This window comes from Aythya fuligula, chromosome 7 (assembly GCF_009819795.1).
Source record: "Aythya fuligula isolate bAytFul2 chromosome 7, bAytFul2.pri, whole genome shotgun sequence".
NCBI lineage: Eukaryota > Metazoa > Chordata > Aves > Anseriformes > Anatidae > Aythya > Aythya fuligula.
This window is the reverse complement of record NC_045565.1, coordinates 14,920,182-14,944,072: the sequence shown is the minus strand read 5'-3', so window position 1 is coordinate 14,944,072 and position 23,891 is coordinate 14,920,182. Positions and strand designations below refer to the sequence as shown.

Here is a 23,891-nt window from a genome sequence, read left to right as displayed (position 1 = left end):
AATAGTCACGTTTAAATGAACACGAGTTTTATTTGGCTGTGATATTTTTCCTAAACGAGCAGCAAATTACTTTGTTTGTTTGTTTGCTTACTGCTTTCGGAAATATACTTCCTCCTAAACTGTTTTCGAATGAGTTTGTCTAGTTATCCTCCTTTTGTTCCGCTGAGGGGGAAGGAAGCGATTAATACACCTAACAAAAACCGCCCTTCTCTTGTAAGCAATTTGATAGATTCCTTTATTGACGTTGCGAGTTTCATGTATGAGTGTCAAGATTTTTGCACCCGTGTTGAAACCCTTTTACCAACAGCTATTTTCCCAAAGTGTCCCCTTTCATGTTTAAGGTGGTTTTCATGCAATCAGCTTTTATTTTAAATAAGCCTTAAGGTAACTTTCTCGACGGAGAGGGCGAGAGCAAGCCAAACGAGTCTGGTGGCACGGCAAAGGCTGGCTGCTTCCTGCGAAGCGCAGAGATTTTTAGTTGCCTTTCACGTTAGTGAGTGTACCGCGATTAAAACCACCAGCCGAAAGCAAGCGAACACGTTTCCTAATTCGTGCACGTGTACTCGACCTAGTGTTTGCTGCCTGCATTTTAAGAGTGAAAAAGAGTCTTTTAGCTTCTGCAACACCTTGGTCTGATCATTGAGGCTCAGCAATCATAAAGGCATCTTTGTGTTTATCTTCTGCGAAAGCCTGGAGGCTACGTGAGAGAATTCATCTAACTCCGCACATATTTGGTTACAGCAATCCTTCAGAAATTAACCATGGCACACAAGTGGAGGCGATCTTTAGCTTCTTCACTTGGATCCAAAAGGCACGTAGTGTTTATTGACAACTTTGTTATGGAAACTGAACTGATCAGCCGGATGCGTCCCCAACAGCGTTAGGAACAACGTCTTGTTATAGAGGCGGAAAAGTTTTAAGGCTAGGGCTGGAAAAGCCACGGGAACCCCAATAATTAACCTCATCTAGGCACCCAAATAATCCTCGAAGTAGTTACAAGATAGCCACGTCGGGGCGAGGGTAGGGGCAGGAAGAAGCGAGCTCTGCATCTTCTCTATCTCCTCGAAACAGCCTAGGTCCACGATCCGAAAAGGTTAAAATAATCTTAATTTTAATAACTATTAGCTTGTTTTCAGTCATCCCTAATGATGCATTTAGGTGTCTTCTAATCCCAGCCGCTTTCATCTTCAGCTTTTTACACCCTAAAATTAATTCCACCTAAAGTACATTTTTCATTTTGTACTGTACTAGCGACGTGCAAATAATTTACATCAGCGTTCATCAGGACTGTCCTGAAGTGATGGATCATTTTGTTGAGTTGCAGTAAAAGTGCAGAATGATCTATAATGATGTAATATATACATTAAAAGGGTGTCTGGATGATCAGAGTTTTGCTAAAAATGTAAAAGGGCTTTTTGATTGATAACAGGGTTGCTGTTTTTCTGCAAAGGCTGTCGCAGGCTGACACAATGCTTGAGTTATTAGGGCAGAGAAGGGCAACCATAAATTTCCAACGTCAGGCAAAAACTCTCTTTATTGTCTATATGATGGATGGGCCTCCGTACTAGACACCAAATACTTCGTATCACCCTTAAATGGGAACACATTTTTCGCGGCCATAATTCATGTTTTTTAAATAGAAAGTTTGAAATGCCTGCCTATATTTCACAATCCTGACATATTTATGAATCACTCCCTGCATGCAAATATAATTATTTAAAGCACCGAGGTGACATATGGGTTAGAAACGTACCAAATGCTGTTAGCGGAGTGATTTTTTTTAATTCCCTAAATTGAACACCGTAGAAATCTCTGCCTGTCTGCTCAGATCAATGAAGTCGAAGGTGAAGTTTTACTGATTTTGTCAGCGCCGCGTACGGCCGCTCGGTTTCGAGGAGGTGAAACCGACCAAACGGGAGCCCGCCGGCAATTCCCATGAGGCCGATGAAGGAGCGCTCCTCCTCCTCCTCCTCCTCCCAACACCCCGCTCCGAGACCCGGTCCCGGCTCCGACCGGCGGAGCCCCGGCTCCCCGCAGCTCTCCCGGGGCCGGTGCAGGGCTCCGGTGCCCCGGGGCCGAGCAGCCGCGCTCCCCGCCGCCTCCCTGCCCGCCGGCCGCGGCGAGCGGAGAAGCCGGCGGCCGCCCCGCGCTTCTTTTGCTTCCCTTCGGGAGCGATGCCGAGCCGCTGCCGGGGCCGGGGCCGGGGCCGGTGCCGCCGGGCAGCCCCGGGGCCGCCGCCACTTCCGCCGGGGCGGGCGGAGCCGCAGCGCCGCGCCCCGCCCGCAGCCCGCCCCCCGGCCGGGACCCGCACCGGGACCCGCAGCGCGGAGCGGGGAGCCCCGGGCGCTGCGCCCCGCAGCCGCTCCGGGCTCTGCTCGGGCTCCTCCGGCCCCTGCCCTGCGCCTTCGTCTGCACTTTATCGCAACTTTGGGTATTTTCGGCAGGGCTCGAGCGAAGCGGGCATCGGAATCGCTTAGCGTCTTGAGTCTTTTCTGCCGTGGACTCGCGTGTGAATGTGTAAAATGTGCGCAGTAGTCCAAACTTACTATAGCAGGCTGACTCTTTGCCCATAAAATGTTAAATCAACCATGACCAGACTCATTTTCCCATGTCAGCCAAGAGGACTCTGTAAATCAACACATTAGGGCTTCGCTGGGTAGGAGCTGCGTGTGCTTCATGCAAAATGGCCCTGACAGCCGCTCTCCTGGTGCCGCGGTTGTCAGCCTGTGCCTGAGTGCGGAATTGTCATGTGGCAGCGGGAAATCTTGCAGGTAGAGTGCAAGTTCATTGGCAAGGCAATATGCAAGAGATCAAGGGCTGGCACTGCAGAAGGAGACGTTAAGGGTTGTTTTACCTTTCGAAGTGATTGTTTTGCTTTTCAGTCTCACAGGTGTTTTGCAAAGCCCATCCCACCCGCTTGAATCACTTAGATGAGTCTGTGCCTCCTCTGAAGGCCCGGTGCAGATGCTTCCAAATATCTCCAGGAGGAGCCCACTTGGCAGCCGTCACGCAAAGCTCGTTTCGAGGTTGTGAAGGAGTGTGATAGCTGTACCCGGAAGGAAATAAGCACTTTGGACAAATATGGCTAGGGAAGAATAGCCTTGGCTAGAGGAGACAGTCCAGGAGCAACCAAGACAACCCCCTCTTTGTTCAAGAAACAAGAAGCATTTTTTTTTCCCCTTACCTTTGAGCAGTGTGCTATGTTCTGTAAAAAGCCTCAGCCAACCAGCCCTTATCTAAACTGCTATCTCTGGGTAAGAGTTCAGACATGGGAAAGCTTATTTCTGGGTGCTAGTAGGTTCAAAGGAAAAGGAGACATAGCACAGCATATAACAAAATAATATAACCCCTCACTGGTCCCAATTGTTACACGCATTGAATCAGATTAGATTCAGATATCAAGGTAGGGCTTTGTGCTGTATTTCACGAAAGGGGCCTCAGCATAGAGAAATCATTATCCAGTGCTCCTTGCTGGATTGCCTCCCACTCAGAGAGGTGACCCAGCTATGACCCAGACTCTGAACAGTTGTGTGTAAATTTAATTTTCAGCATTACATCATTCCAACCGGAATCTCACCTCTTTGCTCACTGTTGTGCTATGTGGCTTACCTGGTGGTAGAGAAAGAAAAGAAGAGGGAGAAAACATGCCAAATATTAGGAAATACAGAGTTCGCGTAAAACCAAACTTAGAGCCACTTCTGCCTGTGGTCTAGTAAGACAAAATGAGTTAGCTGCCACCACTAAGGTGAGAGGAAAAAAAAATCACATGGTAAGTTTAAAAACGTACAACGTGTCAAAAGAAAAGGAGTTTCTAATGGGGTGATGATAGAAAATCTGCTTACAAATTTCCTGTTTAAAAAAAAAAAAAAAAAAGGCAGTAGTGGAAGGTCTGTAGCAGTATTTGTTCTTGGCCAGTACTTTCACTACCTGAGGAGGGGTTGAACAGTGAGAACTTGTTCTTCAAGCTTCAATGTGTTTTCTTATGTGTTTTTTGCATGTTTGTTGTTTTCTCTGGCAAGTTTTTGGAACACGAGTTGTATAGAAAACAGCAAAAACTAAGAAAGAAAATTGTGCATTGTAAAAGTTTCCCTGTGGGAATCATCTGTGTCAGTGAAGATACATTTTTAAGGGAACAAAAGCCAGTCTTCTTGCGAAGGCTGCCCGTTCTCTCAAAAGTTAAAGAGTTTAAGGAGACTAAGAGTAAAAATGAAATAAGCCCGCACCCTTCTTCATCTAATTTTAATTTTTGTTTTGTCTTTAGCAGACCAGAGAGTTACCTGTTAAACCATTTCTTTCCCATATGAAACATATTTATTTTTTTCTGTTTCTTTTTCATTCACAGGAAGTTCATATGCTCAATGGATGACAAAGTAAGGCTGCGGTATGAGAGTGCGAAGAGTTTTTTTCCAGACCAGCTTCATTCAGGTACTCCCAACTCTGATAAATGTACTACCTTTAGTGTCAGGAGCAGAGATTAAAGGCAACAGGAGCTTGGCCAAGGTCACAAGTCCTTACAGTAAATAAGTGGTCTGTTCAAGTAAACTTATTAAATTGTGGCCACAGAAGAACAGAGGCTAGACAGAGTTAGCAGCTCTTAAGTTCCAGTTCCAGGTTTACCATTAACAGCATGCAACTTTATCATGTAGCTTTGTATCTGTAAAATGGGGTCCTGCTATTTAGTTATCAATTACAAAGAGTTTTAATGAGGATAAAATAGTAAATGCTTTAATGCGTTACCATGTCATAACAGAGTCAAGAACTTAATCTCATATTCCCTAAAGCAGTGCAGTATCACAATGCACTGTGTCTTTCTGCATAATAGTGAAGTTGAATCAAGAATCATCTTGTTCCTGTTTTGGATGCTGTGCTCTCTTGTCATAATAAACAGTGTTATTTCATATGCCAGTGCTGCCCCAAGTTTTATGTTTTGCATTACTCAGGGACCAGAAGCAAACATGCTTCGAGGTTTCTCTTTCCTCCACTGATTTTTCCAACTCATGAAATGATGTATAATAGTATGTGTGTGTAATTATGAGATTTATTTGGTCCTTTGAATTAGTAGCTGCCACACATTTCTATAATATTTGAAGTTAGTGGTCTTGCAGGTTTTTTTTTGTTGTTGTTGTTGTTGTTTTTAGATTTATGCAATATGGTTTTATTATTATTTTAACTGTGACCTTGAAATCATGAATAGACTTCATGCTACTATGACAGAGGTACAAATGGTATCATTATGTAGCTTTGGTTGTCTTGTTTGAATGTTATTAATATACAAAGGTAAAATCAATTAACAAAACACCCTTTTTGAAATGTAATTTATTAACTCTGTATTAAAGTATTCTTCGGTTGAATAGCTCTAAGACAGAGATAATATAATAGCGTTGTGGCTACTTCAGTTATGGCTTGCTTCTTCTCTCCTTGGACTAAAAGGCAAAATTTTCTCATTTACTTATACGTGAATAGAATTGGACTGTGGTAAGCAGCTGTTTTAGTTCAGTAATCACCCATTGTTTCACTTCCACGTTTTTATCATGATCTCAGTGGGAAAAGCAAATTTAAGTAGGATGCTTTTATAGGTATGATAGGTTTTTAATATGTTGATAAGAAAGAAGAATAGTCGAGCCCAAATTATAATATCTAAAGAGCACAGTAAACATTACAACCCAATTTAAAGTACCATAGAGATGCTTCAGTTTGGTCTGTTGGTATCCATTCATATCTGTTATTGTTAATAATAATAATAAACCATATTAATAAACTGGGTAGGGGGGGAATAAGAATCTGATGACATTTTTCCTTCTTTGCTGTGAAAACTATGAAGAGTAGACAGGATTTTTTTAAAAGACTATATATTTATAACTACAGCATTCACATAAACTGCTGCGTGTTCTGCAGCAGGCGCTTTACAGGGGAGGTAGAAGCTATTCTTGGCAAGAACTGCCTACTTCTTTAAAGGTGCCTCTTAAACTTGCCTGTGCAACAAGGACAAAGAAAGAAGGTTGGCATGGGGCTCAGTTGTGGGTATGGAGATAAGTTGACTGTGATTTTTTGGACCAATGTTTGAAATTTTTGTGACTCGGAGTGAAAATCCCTGCTACTTGCACTAATAAAGGACAGGATTAGTTCAGGTGGGTTCTAGGTGAGCAACCCGGTGTAACCAAGGAGAAGGTTGAAAGGAAATATGTTCCTTTTCTATAGCAGTATTGTGGTTCTATTTATATGTTTATGCTGGAGTAATGAAAGCAATAACATTTTTACTGCAAACAGTAAATAATCATGGGATGCCAAGATACTCTACCCTGGGTTGGGTATATTTATGTTTATAGTGTATATATATATATAAAAGTATTACCTCTTGGAGTGGTGTTTGTCTGAAAATGGCTTGGTATCTTTTACACAGTCTTGGCTGCATGTCTCTAGATAGATCAAATGTTTATCAGTAATACTCTTATGTCTTCCCAGAAGGCCAAGGTATGCCTTTCCCATGGAATATTATGAGGTGTCTCAGGAAAACAGAAACAAACAAAAAAAACCCTGCAGCCTCCACAGATTCATCCACTTACCAGTCCTCGTCATGGGTACTAAAATATGAGTATGGATTTGTTGCGCTGGGGGCCTTTCTCAGGCATTGTAAGGCAGGGTGAATTTCATCTTTGTAAGATTAAAAACTGAAACAGACTCCCGAAGTATAGAAAATTAATTTAACAGTTATAAAGACGTCAAATTGATGACACCAGAGGATGAAGTGCAGAATGTCCTCCTCTGCCTTGCCAGAGTAATTAGAGAACAGTTCATTCATATCCTCTCTGTTGATTCTGCAAAAATACCAGTTGCGTGACTGGATTTCTGCAACAGAGATGCCCACTAATTCTTCTCACCGATGACCTAACAGCCAGTGTGTGGTCACGTTGTTGATACAGACTTTGACTTCCATCTAAATAAGACAGTGGCTACAGGCTCCGTGTTTCATTTTCTGGAAGTAAAGTTACATGAAATTTTTGTGCCTGCTCATATACTTTTTTTGCTTGTTTTGATTCTTTGTCCTTTAGCGCTGAAGATTTTTAGTTCACCTTTAAGTGACAAGTTCAGATATGAACATCTCAACTTTTATCAGTTTGGGTCAAATCACAATATGAGCTTTTTGGATTAAAAATGGTTAGTCTTCCAGCATTGCACTCCGTATAAATAAAATTGCCTGAAAATATCTACCATAATCTAATCTCTGATATTCTGGTACATGCTACATACTATCCACTTTAACATTTTCTAAAACTTAAGTGAATATCTGCTATCACTGTTTAATACAAATAGTTCTGAATGATTATAAAAATATTTAATGCATAATGCATATCGCTCAGGTGTTATTGTCAGTAATGGATGAGGAACAACGTTTGGATAATTTATAAAACCAGACAAAAACATTTTTCAGTAGTTAGTGTTTTCAAGGTGTTGGTTTCTAATAATAACATTTTGGTCATAATACCTTTTTAACATAATTTAAACTACTTTACTTATGCAAATTGGTGAACTAACTTGAGTGCTTTTATGCTACCTGAAACACTGGAAGTCTCTTGCATTATAGAAATGTGTATAAAAACAGTTTAACTCTTTTGCTTGCTTCAAATCAAACCATAAAACAGATGACAATTTTTCTTGGTTACAAAGTAAAGAAGCTTTCCCCCTCACACCTTCGTGTGATTTGTGACGTGCCAAGGAGGTGGTGAGGATCTTTAATAAGTGAGTTAGTAGCCTTTACTTTTTTAGCACTTTGACTTATTTTGAACCAGCAAATATAGCAAAACTATCAGGTTGTAAGGGCAAACAGGTAAGAAATGGGAGCTGAGGAGATCAGGCCTGCTGGAGGTAGCCCAGCCCTATGCTGAGGAAGAGTTTCTAAGTAGCATACAAGAAGAGGTGACATGATGGCACCTTAACAAAGCTGGTTCTGGGCACAGGAACAAGCAACTCAAAGGAGAAACCCTGAAAACCAACTACTTAAAATCTAGGAACATCTTCAGACCACTTGGGCAGCTCTGCATGGGTATCTACACTACACTGAGCTGCAGTGGGTTTCTGACCTGAAGGCCATTGCAGGGCTGTCTGGATTGCTCAGCTTTTCGCTTTTGGGCCTCTGTGTCAGGTTGGGTGAGTGTAGAAACTGAGCCTCCAAAGTCCTCTTGGGAGAAAAGGAGGAGGTGCCATTTTCTGCCTGTCTTGTGTTTCCATGTTATTCATGGGATGGAAATTCCAGGATGAGACAAGAGACCAGCTTGGGTAAGTGCCCTGATTTTATTATACCTGCTCAAAGTTAGGGAAGGAAGGATAACATGGGAAGCTTGTAGGGAATCTATGCTGAATGGCAGTGGACAGCCAAGCAGGAGGTGCCCATCACAGAAACTTTGTCTTCAAAGGCCAGAAAGGGCTTCAAGAATCCCTTCATTCCATATCAACCACAGTGATGAGGAAAACAAAGACCTCTTTAACCGATGCTTTTGCAGACTTTGCTCATTACTGTGTTGGGTCTGTCTGAGCTGGAGTCACCTTTTCCCTGCAGCAGCCCGCACAGTGCTGTACTCTGCACTCGTAGCTGGAACAGCGCTGATCTCACTCCAGTGTTGTGTCTATTGCTGCGTAGTGCTGGCACAGCATCAGGACTCCTTCCAAGCCCCCAAGAGCCAGCGGATGGGGGTGGGCAAGTGATGGGGAGGGGACATCGCTGGGGCAGCTGACCTAAACCAACCAAAGGGATATTCCGTAACACCTGATGTCACACTCAGCAATAAAAGGGGGGGCTCTTGTGGGGGAGGGGGCTGTTCCTCCTGAACAACCACTACGCGTTTGAGGCCCTGCTTCCCAGGACGTGGCCGAACACCGCTCATTGATGGGAAGTAGAGAATAATTTTTTTCTCTCTCTGTGCTTCCGCGCAGACTGATTGCTTCTTTTGTCTCTGTTTTTTCCTCCCATTCCCTTTCCCTTTAATTAAACCTTCCTTATCTCAAACCTCGAGTTCTCTGTGCTGTATTTTCTCCCCTTTCCTCTTTGAGGAGAGGGGGAGTGAGAGAGCGGTTGTGGTGGAGCTCGGCTGCCCACCTGAGTAAAACCACCACAATTACTTGCGTAGTATTGACTGCAGTATATGCCTATACACCAGTAGTGACAGCTTAGCTCATTAGTGGCCAAGAGCAGGGCATGCACGCTCAGCAAGCGGTATTGTACACGTGCCATCACTAGTTCACAGTGTGCTCACAACCCAGACTCACTCTGAAAAACATCTGCATGTGGCCGTTCACATTTGTGTTCCCACTAGCAGATTCCTCACCTGTATCAAATTTCCTAGCACCATTTTCAAAGTGGTTCCACAAGGGCGGGGAGGATAAGTCCTATCTATTCCTTGTATTTATTCCTGGACATAACAACTACAGGTGGCCAGAATTCAGATTAAGCTTACATGGGGACACACAGAATTCTTCCCTCCCTCTGGCATCCCTCTCATGCCTTTTCCTCAACTTTGTGTTTCAGTCATATACAGCTCACTAATGCAGAAGATTGTGTTTCTTTCCTGATTCTGCCACCCTAACTTTGAAAGCACAAGACCCAGCACATTCCTGCAGTCCCTTCAGTAACATGGATGGCCCATTCACAGGATTGGGAAGGTCACTGATAGTTTCTGGTGTGTAGTTTCTGGATGTAATGCACATTCATGTCTAACGTTTTGGATACGCTAGTATTATAATTCCTTGCTTGGAATTTGCTTGGGAAGAGAAGGTACTCATCTGTCCCTGTACAAAGCTTCTCAATAAAATTGGACATGGCGTTCACTACTCCTGTAGTGATCAGTGTAAGCCAGGAAGATTATAGATAGATATCTCTTGTATTCATGCAAATAAAAGAGCCTGTGGGTAATGACATGACTTTAAGTTCAGGCTATGCTGGGGCAGAGAACTGATGCTACAGACTTCCTCTGACTAATATTCCATGGTGAAAAAGCTGAGGCTGCCAGGCACCACCATGTTACGGCTATCCTCTAGGTGTCCTCTAACAGATTTCTGGAACACTGGGAGCTGCCACTAATTAATTAATTGATACATTGGGTGCAGACTGCTTTTACAGAGTGTACCTGAGAAGTCATGTCAGACACGAAGCATTGATTAGGTGATTACAGTATATGCAGAGTGCTAGAGTGGCCTGTGGCTGGAGGTGGGAAGGGGCAGTTCTGGAGCCAGTTTGGAGATCAGCCCATCTGCATAAACAGGACTTGGAGCTAGGATTTTCTCCCTGATAGATGGACATTATAGATGTACTCGAGTATCTGGCTCAGACCCTCAATGACAATTATAGTGACTGTAAATGAAAAGAACATTAAGCATGCTAAGTCAGGCACGGAAAAATGAGGAAGTGCCAGAATGGAGGTTGCCTCTGCAATCTTGATTCTCTCTGTTTAGTGCATAGATGTGGTGACAGTCTTGATGATGATAGAACATCAAGATCAAACAATATCACCTCTGTGTGATCCCTGTCTCATGTGGTGCAAAGTCTGCAAGAGAGTGAATGCCAAGGGACCGTAATTTGTCACTGAGCCCTCTGAGAGGAGTGTTAGTATAAAACCAAGATAGCACCAGATAGCAAAGTAGCATGTTTTTCCTTCACAGACACAGAGCATGCTCAGTCTGATATAAAATAAGAAATGTTGTTTCTGTATCAGATTAGAGGCCTAAAAGCAATAGGGATTATAATTTAAGGTAATAAAGTACACGTTTAAACCAGCCAATTTTGAATTCAAGTAGTTAATTTTGAAAACATATAGAAAAAATACCCAGTTATGGTTACTGGTACAGGTTACATTTAGGATATGCACCTGGAAACATACTGGTTTACCATTGTAATCAGTGACAGTCAACAGTAATTCAGAAACAGGATAAATAGGGTGACCTTTCTCTAATCTGCATACTAAAAACAGAATAGAGAATTGAAATTAAATTATTTTCTAGTGGCATTACACTGACAAGTTTGATAGAATTAATGTGATACTATACAGTTAGGTCAATTGGGTATCTTCATTTTTAATGCACAAATGAGGATAAAGGAGGCTCAGCCTGTTCTGATGTAGCCAGTTAAGAAAAGCTCTCCAAAGCTGAGGTCTCTTCTGTTCCAGATGCTTACTGTGTCTTGGGAGGTGGGGTGAAGCAAGACTATTATGGAGTATGCTTATATGCTCCTGAGTTTTCGTTGGTCTCCATGACCACCACTTGTGAAATCTCTTGATCACATGTATTTATTTACCTTTCTTAAGCAGGTTTGTAACACAATAGTTTGTTTAACAAGAAAAGGTAAAAATTCTATAAAGTCCCAAACTTTTGTCCATTATTTTTGCCTTTACTCTTCTGAGATCTTCCATCCTGCAAGAGGGAAAAGGCTTTTAATTTTTTATTACCGATAGAGAAGCAATTGCGATTCTTGGGTTTTATCCCCCTTCCTGAGCAGTATTAGCAAGACAGCTAACCTTTCAAGCTATCCTCAGTGTAACTAACTGTAAAATTGGGATATTAATGCCTAACTGAGATAGGTAGAATAAGGCTTAATTGATTAATAGATGTAAAATGTCATGAAATTTGAAGGTGAATGACACTTTAGAAATGTTAGGTATGGCTTTCTTTATATTTTAAAATAACCAGTATAAATAACACTAAGAATCGATCATTATGAACATTTTTTTTACAAACACATTTACTTATCTCTCCATTGAAAGACAAATTATAATACTGAACAGTGAATGCAATTTGAAACAGACAGAAAAGTAGAAGGAAATTAACATGCTTGTCTATTCACTAGAAAAAAGATGAACACTAATAAAATCTCCCTCTAGATAAAACTTTGGAAATGTTATTTTCTATACATGATTTTATGAGCCAGTATGATGCCAATACATATATTCATGTGAGCACCCATTAAGTTTAAAATAGAATCTCCAAAATCTTTCAGTGGACTTGTCAATGTCTTCTTTTTGCTCATTTACCTATTTACTTTTGATGAACATTTTAGTCTTTGCTTTTCTGCTTAGACAGAACTATTTATAATTAGTACTATACAACAGATATTCTCAAAGTTTTCAGGTAAGAAAAGATTTCCAGACCTGTGGTTATCTCCTAATTGGATCTTTTTTTCTGTCTTTGACAGTATAGACAGTTCTCCAGCTTCATTAACATATGCATTTTTTCATAATGAAAAATTAATGGTGGGGAAGGATTGAATTTAATTTCTTGTTCTCTTTTAATACAATTTAACATATTGAATAACACCATGCTGCTGCATCTGTGAGGTTGTTTCACCAGAGGGATTTTTTTTATTCACTTTATGAAGAGTTTAATGTTTTTTTCAACCCAATTTTAAGTCAGATTTGTTTTAAGTATAAGATTGAGGAGAAAGGAAGAAAGGACCCAGGTTATCTGGGTTAGGTCCCAGGTAGTCAGGATTTTCCACAATAGGCTTCACTTGGTGTGTCTAGGCTGCTTTATCTGCTTCATACATGTGTATGAAACTGCATTTTGAGTTTATGCAGCTTCAATGGCACATCTGGGGTGCCAGAGAGCCAGAAGGCTGGGTGAAACCTTTACCAGCCGTGTACCGCCAGCAGCATTTGAATCAGAGGGCATGTTCTCGAGTGAAGACAATAAGGTTTTAATTCCTGAAAAGGTTAATAAATTATCAATAAATATTTTAATAGGTGGCTAATGAATTGACATAGGGTTAAACAAGCCAACAGACACGGATTATAGCTGTCCATGACTGCTACTGCTTAACTTCATCTTCAACACATGGATTTCAAGCCTGTAAAATTTTGTAGATTCTTTACTTACCAGTTAGCACTTTGAAAGCTATTTACAAATAGATCCTTCTTACAAACTCACTGCTTAATGTCTGTTTCTTTCTTTTTCTTGTTTTGGTAGGGAATTCTAAGACAGCTGACAAACTGGGAAAAAATGTTAGAAACTTGGCTGGCTAATCTGGATATTTCTGTCCCTTCATCATGAGAATTAGCTGTGCATATTTCTCAAGAGTTTTGAGCTGAGAATAAAGTATTTTTTGTTAGTTAGTGCCAGTTCTCTAAGAGCTCATTTTTTTTGCAAGCTGTGTTTTATTCTTCTGTCCTGTAGTCCTGATCCATGATGATATTTGTCATGATAGCTTCCTTTTTGCTGGCTTCTGTCACATAAATTGAGTTACTCCACCAAAAATATATATTTTTTTCCTCAGAGACAGAGAGGAAAACAAATAATTTTCAAAAGCTGTATGAATAATAATATTTAAACTTCCCGAACTTTTTTCTTTGGCTTGATATAATTTTTTTTGGTAGTGTTGCTGTGACTGAATGCTAAAAACACAGTGTCATATGTGACTATATCTTGCTTAATTTTCACTTTTAATTACAGAATTCACCCAGCATTGTTCTAACAGGGTACAGAATCTTCAGTAAGTGAGCCAAGTATAGCACAGTAGTTTAACATGCTACATAATCATGTGAGCTATTATGTCACCCAGATCTACAGCCATAACCCTTACAGAGAAAACTGAAACCAGAACCCTGTCGTGTTTTTTTTTGTGTTAGGAAGCTGATGGTTTTGAAATATTCTACATTGTCAACTTTGAAATTGAAGACCTTACACCATCATTGTAATGCTATTTCAGTTTTGGTCTGGAGACAAAGCCTGGGAGAGTTTTAAGTGGCTTTAGCCTTTATGTCCATTTTATGTCCATCCAATCAATGCCTTTTTTTTTTTTTTTTTTTTTTTTTTTTTTTTTTACCCCAAATATGCTAACTCTGGTATCTGTTTCTACGCTGATTTTATGATAAAGACATTTCTCAACTGGGACTGAAATACTTTATTCCCAATTAGTTTTATGTTATCTTACACTGTCAGCTAACAGTACCTTAAGCTTTGCTCATCTGACTGCAATTCCAGCAAGAAACCTAAGTGTGAAAAGCTTTATATTATTTTGTTAACAGTCCATCTTTACTTGAGAGCAATAGTTATTAATCTGAAGCTCTGTGCTGTCCTCTTGTGATTGTGGGAATGGGTCCCAGTATTACAGCCAAATATCAGCATATTTTTGGATATTTTTATATGTAGAGTCAAGGTTGGAATTCCCAGATATAAACAAGAATTTCCTTAAGTTTAGTATTGGTCTGTCTCTAATATTCTCTTCAGTGTAAACTGGAAGTCTCTTTATTTTTTACTCTGCTCTTGCTTCTGTGTTTCTCACTGGAGAAAGCTTATCTAAATATTTGTTTGTTACTGAGAGCTTGGAGACTAAGACTTAAGGTAGAGCTTATGGCGTACCACTCAGTCCTCAATGAATGAGGTATTACATTGGCTCAGCTTCTTTCTTCCTTTTCACTTTCATCTTTCCTAGGAAAGGGGATTATATATGTTATGGGATTTGAAGGATTTCTATATTAGTGTATTTGCATGCAAAGTCAGGAAGAGAGGAGTAAAACTAAGTCCCAGCAAGAAGATTGGGAAGAGGCAATAAACTAAGCCATCTTGATATCCCTTGCATTTTCTCTCATTTCCAAGGAGTGTAAAACCTGTTTCTTGTTATGTTTATATGTCTCTGTATTAATTGACAATATATTGCTTGCAGAGACTGTATGTCTGTAACGTTCAGCTTTCAGCTCTTCCATCTTGCATCATGTGTTTGTGTGTTCTCTTCCTAGCGATGTCTCCAGATGATGCAGAATTAATGCTAGTTGAACTATATTTATCCCTCCTCGCCCAGAAGGATGGGTGGATGAAAGTAGTGAGTAATGGGAAAAGTTGCTGTTTAACAAACTGCAGAGGATGATGCGTTTTGTTTGAGCTCTGTTCTTTCATAGCTATCCAGATTGTTAGCAACTTCCATACGTTTCTGTGGGAATTTTTGGTACTCAAAAGGTATAAAGAAAAATAGCCACTATTTTTTGAACTGAGCAATAGGGAGCTAAAACTTTTGTTCCTTCAGATACCGAAATTATTCCATATTGGCCTGTAATATGTTGACTTCCGGTTGGGCTGTATACCTGCTTCCTGATCTCTTTTCAGCAGCAGTGTCACATGTTATCTGTGTGGAAAGCTGTGGTTTTGCTGTCTGCCTCTATAACCAGCTCAAAGATGTAAGATTAAAAAATGGGGCCATGTACATAGATGCAAAGCCAGAAAGGAACCTGTTTGCTAATGTTAGGTATTTCCACACCTTGGCTCAAGCTCCTTCCTGACCACACAACCTTTCATCAGGGTAAAGGCAGGCAGAGAACTCCTTCCAACAGGTATTTTCAATAGTATATACTCATTTAGAGAATAGGTCTCTCTTACGCTACAGTGATGTTGGCAAAGTACATTGCAGATTGTGTCTCTGTAGATTCATCCAGGTGAAAACAATTCCTTCTGAAGCAAGCAAGCGACCAGTCAAAAAACCCCATCCCGGCTGGTCTGGTATTTCAGTTCTACAGTGAACTACTAGGACAGCTAGAACAAGAGACATCATCCCAGCTACAAGCTTCTCTGGCCTCTGCAGCCACTTCCTTTGTCATTGATCTTTGTCTTCAAGCATTTCTGGAAATAATTTGTTTTATCTTTGGGTGAGAGGCAGTCTCTGCCCCAGATATTATGATGGAGACCTGGAACAAAAAAATACCTCACTGAACTTTCAAAAGCTCAAACCTGTTATTTAGAACTGCAGTGTTGGATGGCCTCAAATGAGATTTTATCATAGGTTTAATCCTATTTTTTTTCTTTTTTTTGCCCAGCTCTGATTGTTGCATTCTTATGACCAAACAAGCATTGATGCACAAAGATGTACGGTTGCTTCACTGTTGCAATTTACTTTCCCATGATAGTGCAGCCAGCCACTGAAATTCACATATACATAACAGATTGTAAGGAAGCACGGCACTTCAGGTTTGTTGGGAATCAGTCATCTTGGGCTTCAAAAAAAGAAAAAAAAAACAAAAACAAACAAAACAATAAAAAAAACCTCTATGTATGTGTGCAACATATAATTACAAGAGAAGTATATATAATGCAAGACACTTCCAGTGTTTCAGTAGCAACAGCTTTCCAAACAAACATTACTGAATACTTTCCAATAAAAAAATTCTTATGATCTTTATTTAAGTGTTTCTGTGCCTGCATGGCTAGCAATAGGCCTTTGAAAACTTGGCAAGGAGGATAATCCCGTTCATTCTTTTTTGTTTGGCTTTATGGAAAAACAAACAAGAAAACATTTAGATTGCATGAATTGTAACCATATAACCATAAAAACCTAATTTCTTGTCTTTGGTTCACGCTATATATTAAGTTTTGGCAACATTTAAAAATCCTTCAGTAATCTACAGATCTTGTGGATGTCCTGTGTCAGCATTCTCTTCTGTGTGCTATGTACTCTAGGTGGGCACAGAGAATAACTGCCTTTCAACCTTGAATGTTTTTTTTTGCCTGCAAGCACTATCCACTGGGAGCAAAGAAATGATGGTTTCTACACTCTCCTCTTTTCCTGACCAGAAGTAATATTTTTTATTATATAATGCCATTGTTCACTTACATCGAACAGGCCAAACCAAGACAGAGTATTGTCTACAGCGATGGTATCAACCTGGGTCTTGGGAGGAGATGTAGGTTCAGTCCTAGCTGGCCACAGGTATCATAAGTATTTATACAAGTAAATCAGCTTTTCTTTGCCTCAGTTTCCTTGCTGTAGCCTAGGAAGAAGAGGATTTCTCTATTTCCTGGTGTAGGTTGAGAATAAATGCATTCAAAAATACTCGGTGTTCTGGTAATATATAGCATTAAAGAACTTAGTGGTATTTTACCTGGTTGAGTTAAATTTACTTAGCTCTGTTCATTCTATAGCCTAAAGGAAACAGAGTCTTGCATATTAAAAAAAGAAAAAGGTCCTGTATCATAACAAACACTTTGAGAAGGTAAATTGTGCAATTAATTGTTACTATGTCTTAGCTGTTGAACACATCTCTTATTAAATGTAATTCTAGCCTAATAGCTATAGTGTACTATATAATATAAGGGATTTTAATTGTATTTGGGCCATGCTGTGGTGGACAAAACTGTCATTAACTTTTGTGGAAGCCAGATTACAGGATAAAAATGTCAGGAAAGGCTTTTTTTTTTTTTTTTTTTTTTTTACCCTACTGTCTTCAAACCTTTTAGGCTGTTATGTTTTTTTTTGAAAACCTTTAGCCTATAGTATGTTGAATTGTTGAATTTATAAAGACTATATGCAAAGTTATATTAAAAGAATACTAACAGGGTTACAACGTGAAGCTTTCCAAAGATGTCAGGAGATGCTGAACTTCAAGGTGCTTTTGCAATTAAACAGTGAGTGAACTTCTGTCAGAGCTGTCTTCATTCACAATCACCATGTATCCTCACTGTGTTCATACCACACTGCTGCCATATAATAAGAAAATAATAATTAAATATATCCTGGAGGTGTTTGTAGACAAAATTCTGCTCTGCATGCAGACAGGAGGAATCAAAGAGTCAGACTCTGATTTAGGGTAGAGTGTGAAGATTGTGGCAAAAGTGTGTAACAATAAGATCTGGGCCATTCTCAAAGCCCTGAAAACTTTCTGCCATAAGATCTAGCTGCTGTGTAGTAATTGTAAATGTAATATGTAATCCTCTAGAACTTAACAGCAGTTTGTCACCAGTTTCAGTGCAGTGCTAGCCCTTCTCTAAATGGAGCAGAAGGGCAGAAGTCACTTAGTGTATGTCTGCTGCACTGCACAGGGCTACTGCATAGGAGGGAACAGCTCCTTGACCCACAGAAAGTTTGGACCTACCTTAGAATCCGTAATTCTTACCAAATGACCTTTCCCCTTATTTAATGGAATTAGGGAAGAACTGATCAAAGATGCAAGAGATATTCATATGAAACATTCTGAATTGGACAATGTGGTTCTCTGTGGTAGGAAAAGTTAAAAAAAAAAAAAAAAAAAGTTAACCCTACTTTCTGCTGTAAGATTCTCCAAAAGAACAGAAAAATGTAAATTGAGGCCATTAACTAACAGTATCAAATTCAAACCAAATTCAAAAATGCTATATAGGTACATGGTAGTACCTATACTGCATATTGCAGTACATATTGCAGCTCTACCACTTTTAATTGTCTGCTTTTCTGGACAAAAAGTGTCCTGCAGTCTTTCAGACGTGCTATGGATATGCACTTCTGAGAAAACCAAACCAAACCAAACCAAACCTCTAATTTTAATTCATCAGCAGAAAGAAGAAGAAGAAAAAAAAAAAAAAGAATTCAGATGTTCTTATCCTCAATTTTTAAAGCACTTTATCACACTGTCACAACAATATAGTTAAGAAAATGTGTACTAGTGTATTGAACATACATGCGTAACTTGCTTTTCAGATCATTTTAACTTATTATTAGCTGTTACATGTCTTTATAAGTGAGAATGTAAGAAATAGTATGGAGACAGGAGAGAAAAAAAAAGCTTAATTTCTAGCAGTTCAGACTAGGAATAAAAAGTAAGGTCATCATTACTGTATTTCTTTCTGTCCTTGTCAATGAGATTAAACTATGTACTTTGTTGCATTTTGTCTTCATTGCATCATGCTTATTTTATTCTTGTTTGTTTCGTAGCAGAGAGTCCTAGTAATGCTCTTTCCTGGGAGACGTTTGAAGTTATTAGTGTGGACATTAAACACCATCTTTAACTACTTGGGGTTAAAAACAATTGTAAGTAAAGCTATGCATGAATAAAACCTTCTTCTTCCTTTGGTAATACTGACAAAAATGTCTGCACTACAGTCTCTTTCATGTAAATTGATTCAGTTTGGAATATGCATTGTATTGCTCTGGAAACTTTTTGAGAAAACATTTTCATCATGAGCATCAACAAATGTGTTGTATTGGTAAACACTGAGCCAAATTTTCTGATGGTCAAATTGGAAGAATATTGTGAGAATATTGTTTTTAGTTGAAATTACACAAACAAACAAGCAAACAAAAACCAACAACAGTCAGAAAATTTAATTTGTTCACAGCACACCATTTTGTCAGGTGGAATTGTAGGGTGTTTTGGAAGACAACAGGTTGTTGCTTGAGGTATTTTGGCATGTAAGATGATTTTGTACATGCACGTGCAGACATACATAGTGTGCCATAAGATGGAAAACCATTTTGGTTAGCATATTGTAAAGGATTTTAGCTAATAAAACATTCAAGATTGTTACTTTTTCCTCTTACACATCATACCTTCAACAGACCTTCAAATTAGGAAAATACCTCTGTACATAGGTTTCATATAAAATGACATAATTTGTTTGGTGCTTGGTGCTGTGCTAAATTTTCTGGTATGTATTAGGTAATTATTTGAACCAAATGGTCAACGAGATTTCAAAATTGTAGCTGTGTATACATTTTAGGTTCATGACTGCTAAAATGGCATAGAGTTCTGTCACCATGTGCAGAACACAGAAAAAGGGATAGGTCTGAATGCTATCTGTCATGCTCCCAATACACTACTTCCTAGTTGTTTAGGGCCTGGATTATGGGTATTATTTTATTTTGAACATCCTCTGCTTCTTATTCGAGGAATGGGTCTGCTCAATTTATGATATATATATATTTATGTGTATGTAAAATTATATATACTAAGCAGATTGGTGTAACTAATTGGATGTAGTTTTACACAAGAAAAAAATATATTTTTTGAAAAGGTCTGTGTTGGTTTTGTCTGTTTGTAACTCATGTTAAACACTACTGAAGTTTTAGGCAAAGCATTGCCGAACATTTAAGGAAACTCAATTTGAATGGCTTGTACAGAACTGCCATTTTCTGCTTCTAGCTGTGCAGTGAAACACTGATAATTAAATAAAATGTGTTTTTTATATTGTGTGTATACACAAACTGTAAAAAAAGACATTCAAAGGTCAACTAAGCTCCACTGTCATAAATTATTTCAATCTGAACAAAGAATCCTTACAAAACTTTCAGCTTCTAAGCAACCACCAATAAAAATATATTCTGTAAGTACAAATTTAGTCCTTTAAAGCTTTACTCATGTAGGCAGCTCTATCAAAGCTAAAGAAAACATTCAGATGATTCAGGTTGTGCAGGGCCAGGACTCGAGAAGGTAGCATTTTGCGATGCTCAAAAGAATAAATATATATTGTAAGGTGAAAGAAAAAACATTCTAAAACCAGAGGAAGCTTCATAATGATCTGGAATCTGAGCTATAAAATGACGCTGATGATCAACAGGCTCAACAGCTAACAAAAGCCTGCCTGTATTTATGTAACAGTGTAATGTATTTTAGCTTCATAATAACACGAGGCAATAACTAATGAGCACATTGACTCATATATTTGAAATCTAAGACAATGTTTTAACTTAGCTGCAATTTCAGATGAGATATTCCAAAATACTCCTTCAGTGGTAGACAGTCGCAGCTGTGAGTCTTCCTTTTGAAAATTACGTGCAGGTGATAGGTGCATAGAAACTATGGAATAAAACAGAGACTCCAAAAAAATAAAGTTTGAGAAAGTTGCCCGTCATCAGATAGGAAGTTAGCAGCAGAATTATCACTTTCAAGATATAAGTTTTCAAAGTCTAAGGAAGCATCATAGCAAGACAGTCATGTCTCCTCTCCATTCCTCTGCTACAGAGATCTTATTTTTCACTTCCTCTACAGTATAATAGGCCCATTTTGTCATTGTGGTCGGTAGCACTCCCTGTTTGTTACACACCACAGGATTTGGATCTATTATTTTGTCCATGACAGATAATAATCTAGGCCATGTCTACACAAGAAAATGTTGAACTGGTTTTAAAAGAATGATTATAAGCCGGATGCACTTAAAACAGTTTGCCACCTCCTTAAATTGTTTTTGTAATTTACGAAATTCAGCTAAACTGATTGAAGAGATGATAAAGTCAATTTCAGTCACCTAGTTTGGGGAGCGGGACCTGCAACTTCTCCCTCTAGACAAGGTCTTGCCTAGTAAGTAGGAGGATCAATGGCAGGTTAATGCAATTGGCAATGTAAGGAGGTGGAAAAAACAGACTCGTTATTGTTTGTCTGTGCTATTTGGTAAACTATTCAGGCAGGATTTCTTTCTTCAGAGATCTCTCTAAAGTGACAGCTAGCACTCTACTAAAATTAATACTAATAATATGGATAACGATGTGCTAAATTGTTTTCAATATAATTATTCCAATTTTACAGGAGCATAGTATTGAACTGATTTTACTCCATTAAGACAAACACAGCTGACTATATCAGGAGGCCACTTTGTGCCTTGAGTTATATCTGTTCGTTCTGATGGGAATTGCATGCTTGTAACTAAAGGAGAGATAAAAAGAGGTAGATACAGAAGAGTAGACTGTATTGCTTTGTTTAAATTTACAGTTCACATAGCACTTGTTTTTCTTGGCGTATGTTTTTTGCTACATGATCTAATAAATAAACACAGGCCCTGATTGTTTGAGGCATGCTGAGTGATGACCTGAACTAGCAAGTACGCCTTGATGGAAAACTCTTACATAGAGAAACAGAACTTTTATTCATTAGTGTAGGATCTGCTTATTTGCTGCGGATGAAGGGTTTGATTCTTCTTGGTCTTTACTATGTAAGGAAAATTAGATCTATGCGAAGGAAGGGAGTCATTTGTTCACCGATTGTGTTTTGATCTTTTGCATGTTGGCCTCTTTCTACATTCATGCAATACATGAAAATATCAGGGGGTGCACAGTGGTGGTTTTTATTTATTTATTTTCCCCCGGGCTCTTAGCCCCGTGTTTCCTGCCCAGCAGTCAAAGGCAAGGATGGCCCTGGAAGAAGTGTAATGCCACAGCTGTACCATGAATTTATTCTGTCGATAGTACGAGGCCGAGCAAGTACTGTGTTACTTTCTGCTGCGATGCTGAATAAGCCGTAGGAAGTGGGTTGCAGTGCAGAACACATCTCCTCCTGCAACTTGTTTCCCCTCACAGCATGCCTCTGCTTTCCGCGAGTTACGCTGTATTAGCAACGGAGAGGGCAGAAGAGGGATTTTTAAAGGTGCTTAGGCAGCCGAAGAGGTAGGCAGATGACTTACAGCACTTAGGATCCCAGCAGAAGAAACCTGAGTATCATCAAAAAGCAAAATTCTTACGGAAAACCTTCCCTTTCCCTACTCTACCTCATCAGCGGCAGCCTCCCATCACGGCATTACTTTAATTAGCAATTAAAATGCCCCGGAAGGAGCGCTGTGATCGGTATTCCTGGTGGCTCCGAGGGTCTGCTTTCCCCACGCACTGAAAAATAAATAAATCCGCGCCCAGCGCCGGGGTCACCTCGCTCAGCCCCGAGGCCCGGCCCATGGCGGCGGGGGCGGGGGTGGGGGCGCGGCGGGAGCCCCTGCGCGGCCCGGCCGCGCTTCCGCCGCCGTCAGCTGACTGCGGCCGGCAGCTCGCACAGCCCGCACGGCCCGGCCCCGAGCCGCGCTGGCTGCGGAAGCCCCGCTGCGGCCGCTCCCCCCTCGCCCTCCCGCCCCCTTCTCCCCGGCCATGGCAGGGGTCGTGGTGAGCGGAGCACAAGTAAGTGTGCGCGGCGCGGCACGGCCCGGCCCGGCCCGGCCCCACCTGCCGGCGGCACCGCGCTGCTCCCCGCCCCGTCCCGCCCCGCCAGCGGCAGCGGCAGCGGGGCCGCCGGGCTGGGCTGCGGGCAGGCCGGGGCTGCCTTGCCGGGGGGCGCGGTGGGAGGAGAAGAGGCGTGAGGGGCTCCCGGGGGGCAGCCCGGCCGCCCGAGCCGCTGTGAGCGTGCTGGGGGCTTAGGCTCGCCCGGGGAGCGGGTCGAGGCCCGCCCGCCGGCTGCACATGGCGCGGTGCGGCCGGCTGGGGACGTGCCCCAGGTGTGCTCCCCGCGGGGGGGGGCAGCGTGCTGTGCCCACAGCTCCTGCGGCACCATCCGAGAAAGGTGCTGCCTTACGGGTTACTAAGATCCCAGGGCCACTCTAACGTAGTGACAGAGATTAAGCGGTCATTGCCCCCAAAGCTAAAGCAGAAGAGAGTTGCAACCGATACTGAGATTAACTTACACTTTAAACATTTTGTAAAAACGTAGTTTGTTCCTGAATTGTACACAGTGCATTGAAAAGCCTGCAAGAGTGTCTGAGCTGCCCGTAGCTGGTCTCCTGCTGGGTTTTGTAAGAGAGTTCCTGAAACCCGTTTCTGTGGGATGTTGAGCTGGGCACCAGTAATATCAGTGCTTGATTATGACCAGCCTGCATTCACTCTGGAGAATTATGCAATGGAGACATCTACATCTACTTCTAATCCCATGGGATGTCCTGCAGTGGGCATAGAAAATCTGAGAAACCTGCCATTACTCATGTGCCTGGTACCAATGAGTGGAGTCACCAAGGGCACAGTAGGTTTGCTCTCCTCTCTCACTGGTGGCATCTCTGGATACGCACTTGAAAGCTCATCCTCGTTTTGAGGGTATTTGAGATGGATGCCAAAAGAGGAGTATCAGATTGCGTACCTCTTATTGTTTTCAGGGAAAATTATTTTTAATCAAATGACTACAAATGAAGAAATGTTATTCTCAACTTGTCCAGACTACTGAAGCCTTGTTTTATATCAGCATTGTTCAAAGATTAAAGAACAGACGAGTGAGAAAAGAATACTCTTGAAAACTTGTTTAAAAAGGCTTATTGTGCATTGCACGGCTGGCGATCTGGCAGCCGCTGAAGAGAGCTCTTGGGTATCTGAGGCAAGTTTGTGTATGTGGGGTGTAGAGATTGGAAGCAAGCGTACCTTGTATTTTGTGGGAAAATAAATCTGTTTGTTTAAAATTCAAAATGGCGCTTGTATATTGAATGAGCTGAAGTTGACTTTG

General features: G+C 40.7%; 1 protein-coding gene across 1 annotated transcript in view; it reads left to right on the top strand.

The window, feature by feature from the left end:
• LRMDA (leucine rich melanocyte differentiation associated) overlaps positions 1 to 23,891 on the top strand; it is a 461,971-nt gene that overhangs the window by 4,008 nt on the left and 434,072 nt on the right. The window contains exons 2-3 of the mRNA XM_032191153.1: positions 4,343 to 4,425; positions 18,650 to 18,745. Coding sequence (XP_032047044.1) covers positions 4,384 to 4,425; positions 18,650 to 18,745 — 138 coding nt within the window. The 5' untranslated portion in view covers positions 4,343 to 4,383. The remainder of the gene's footprint in view (positions 1 to 4,342; positions 4,426 to 18,649; positions 18,746 to 23,891) is intronic.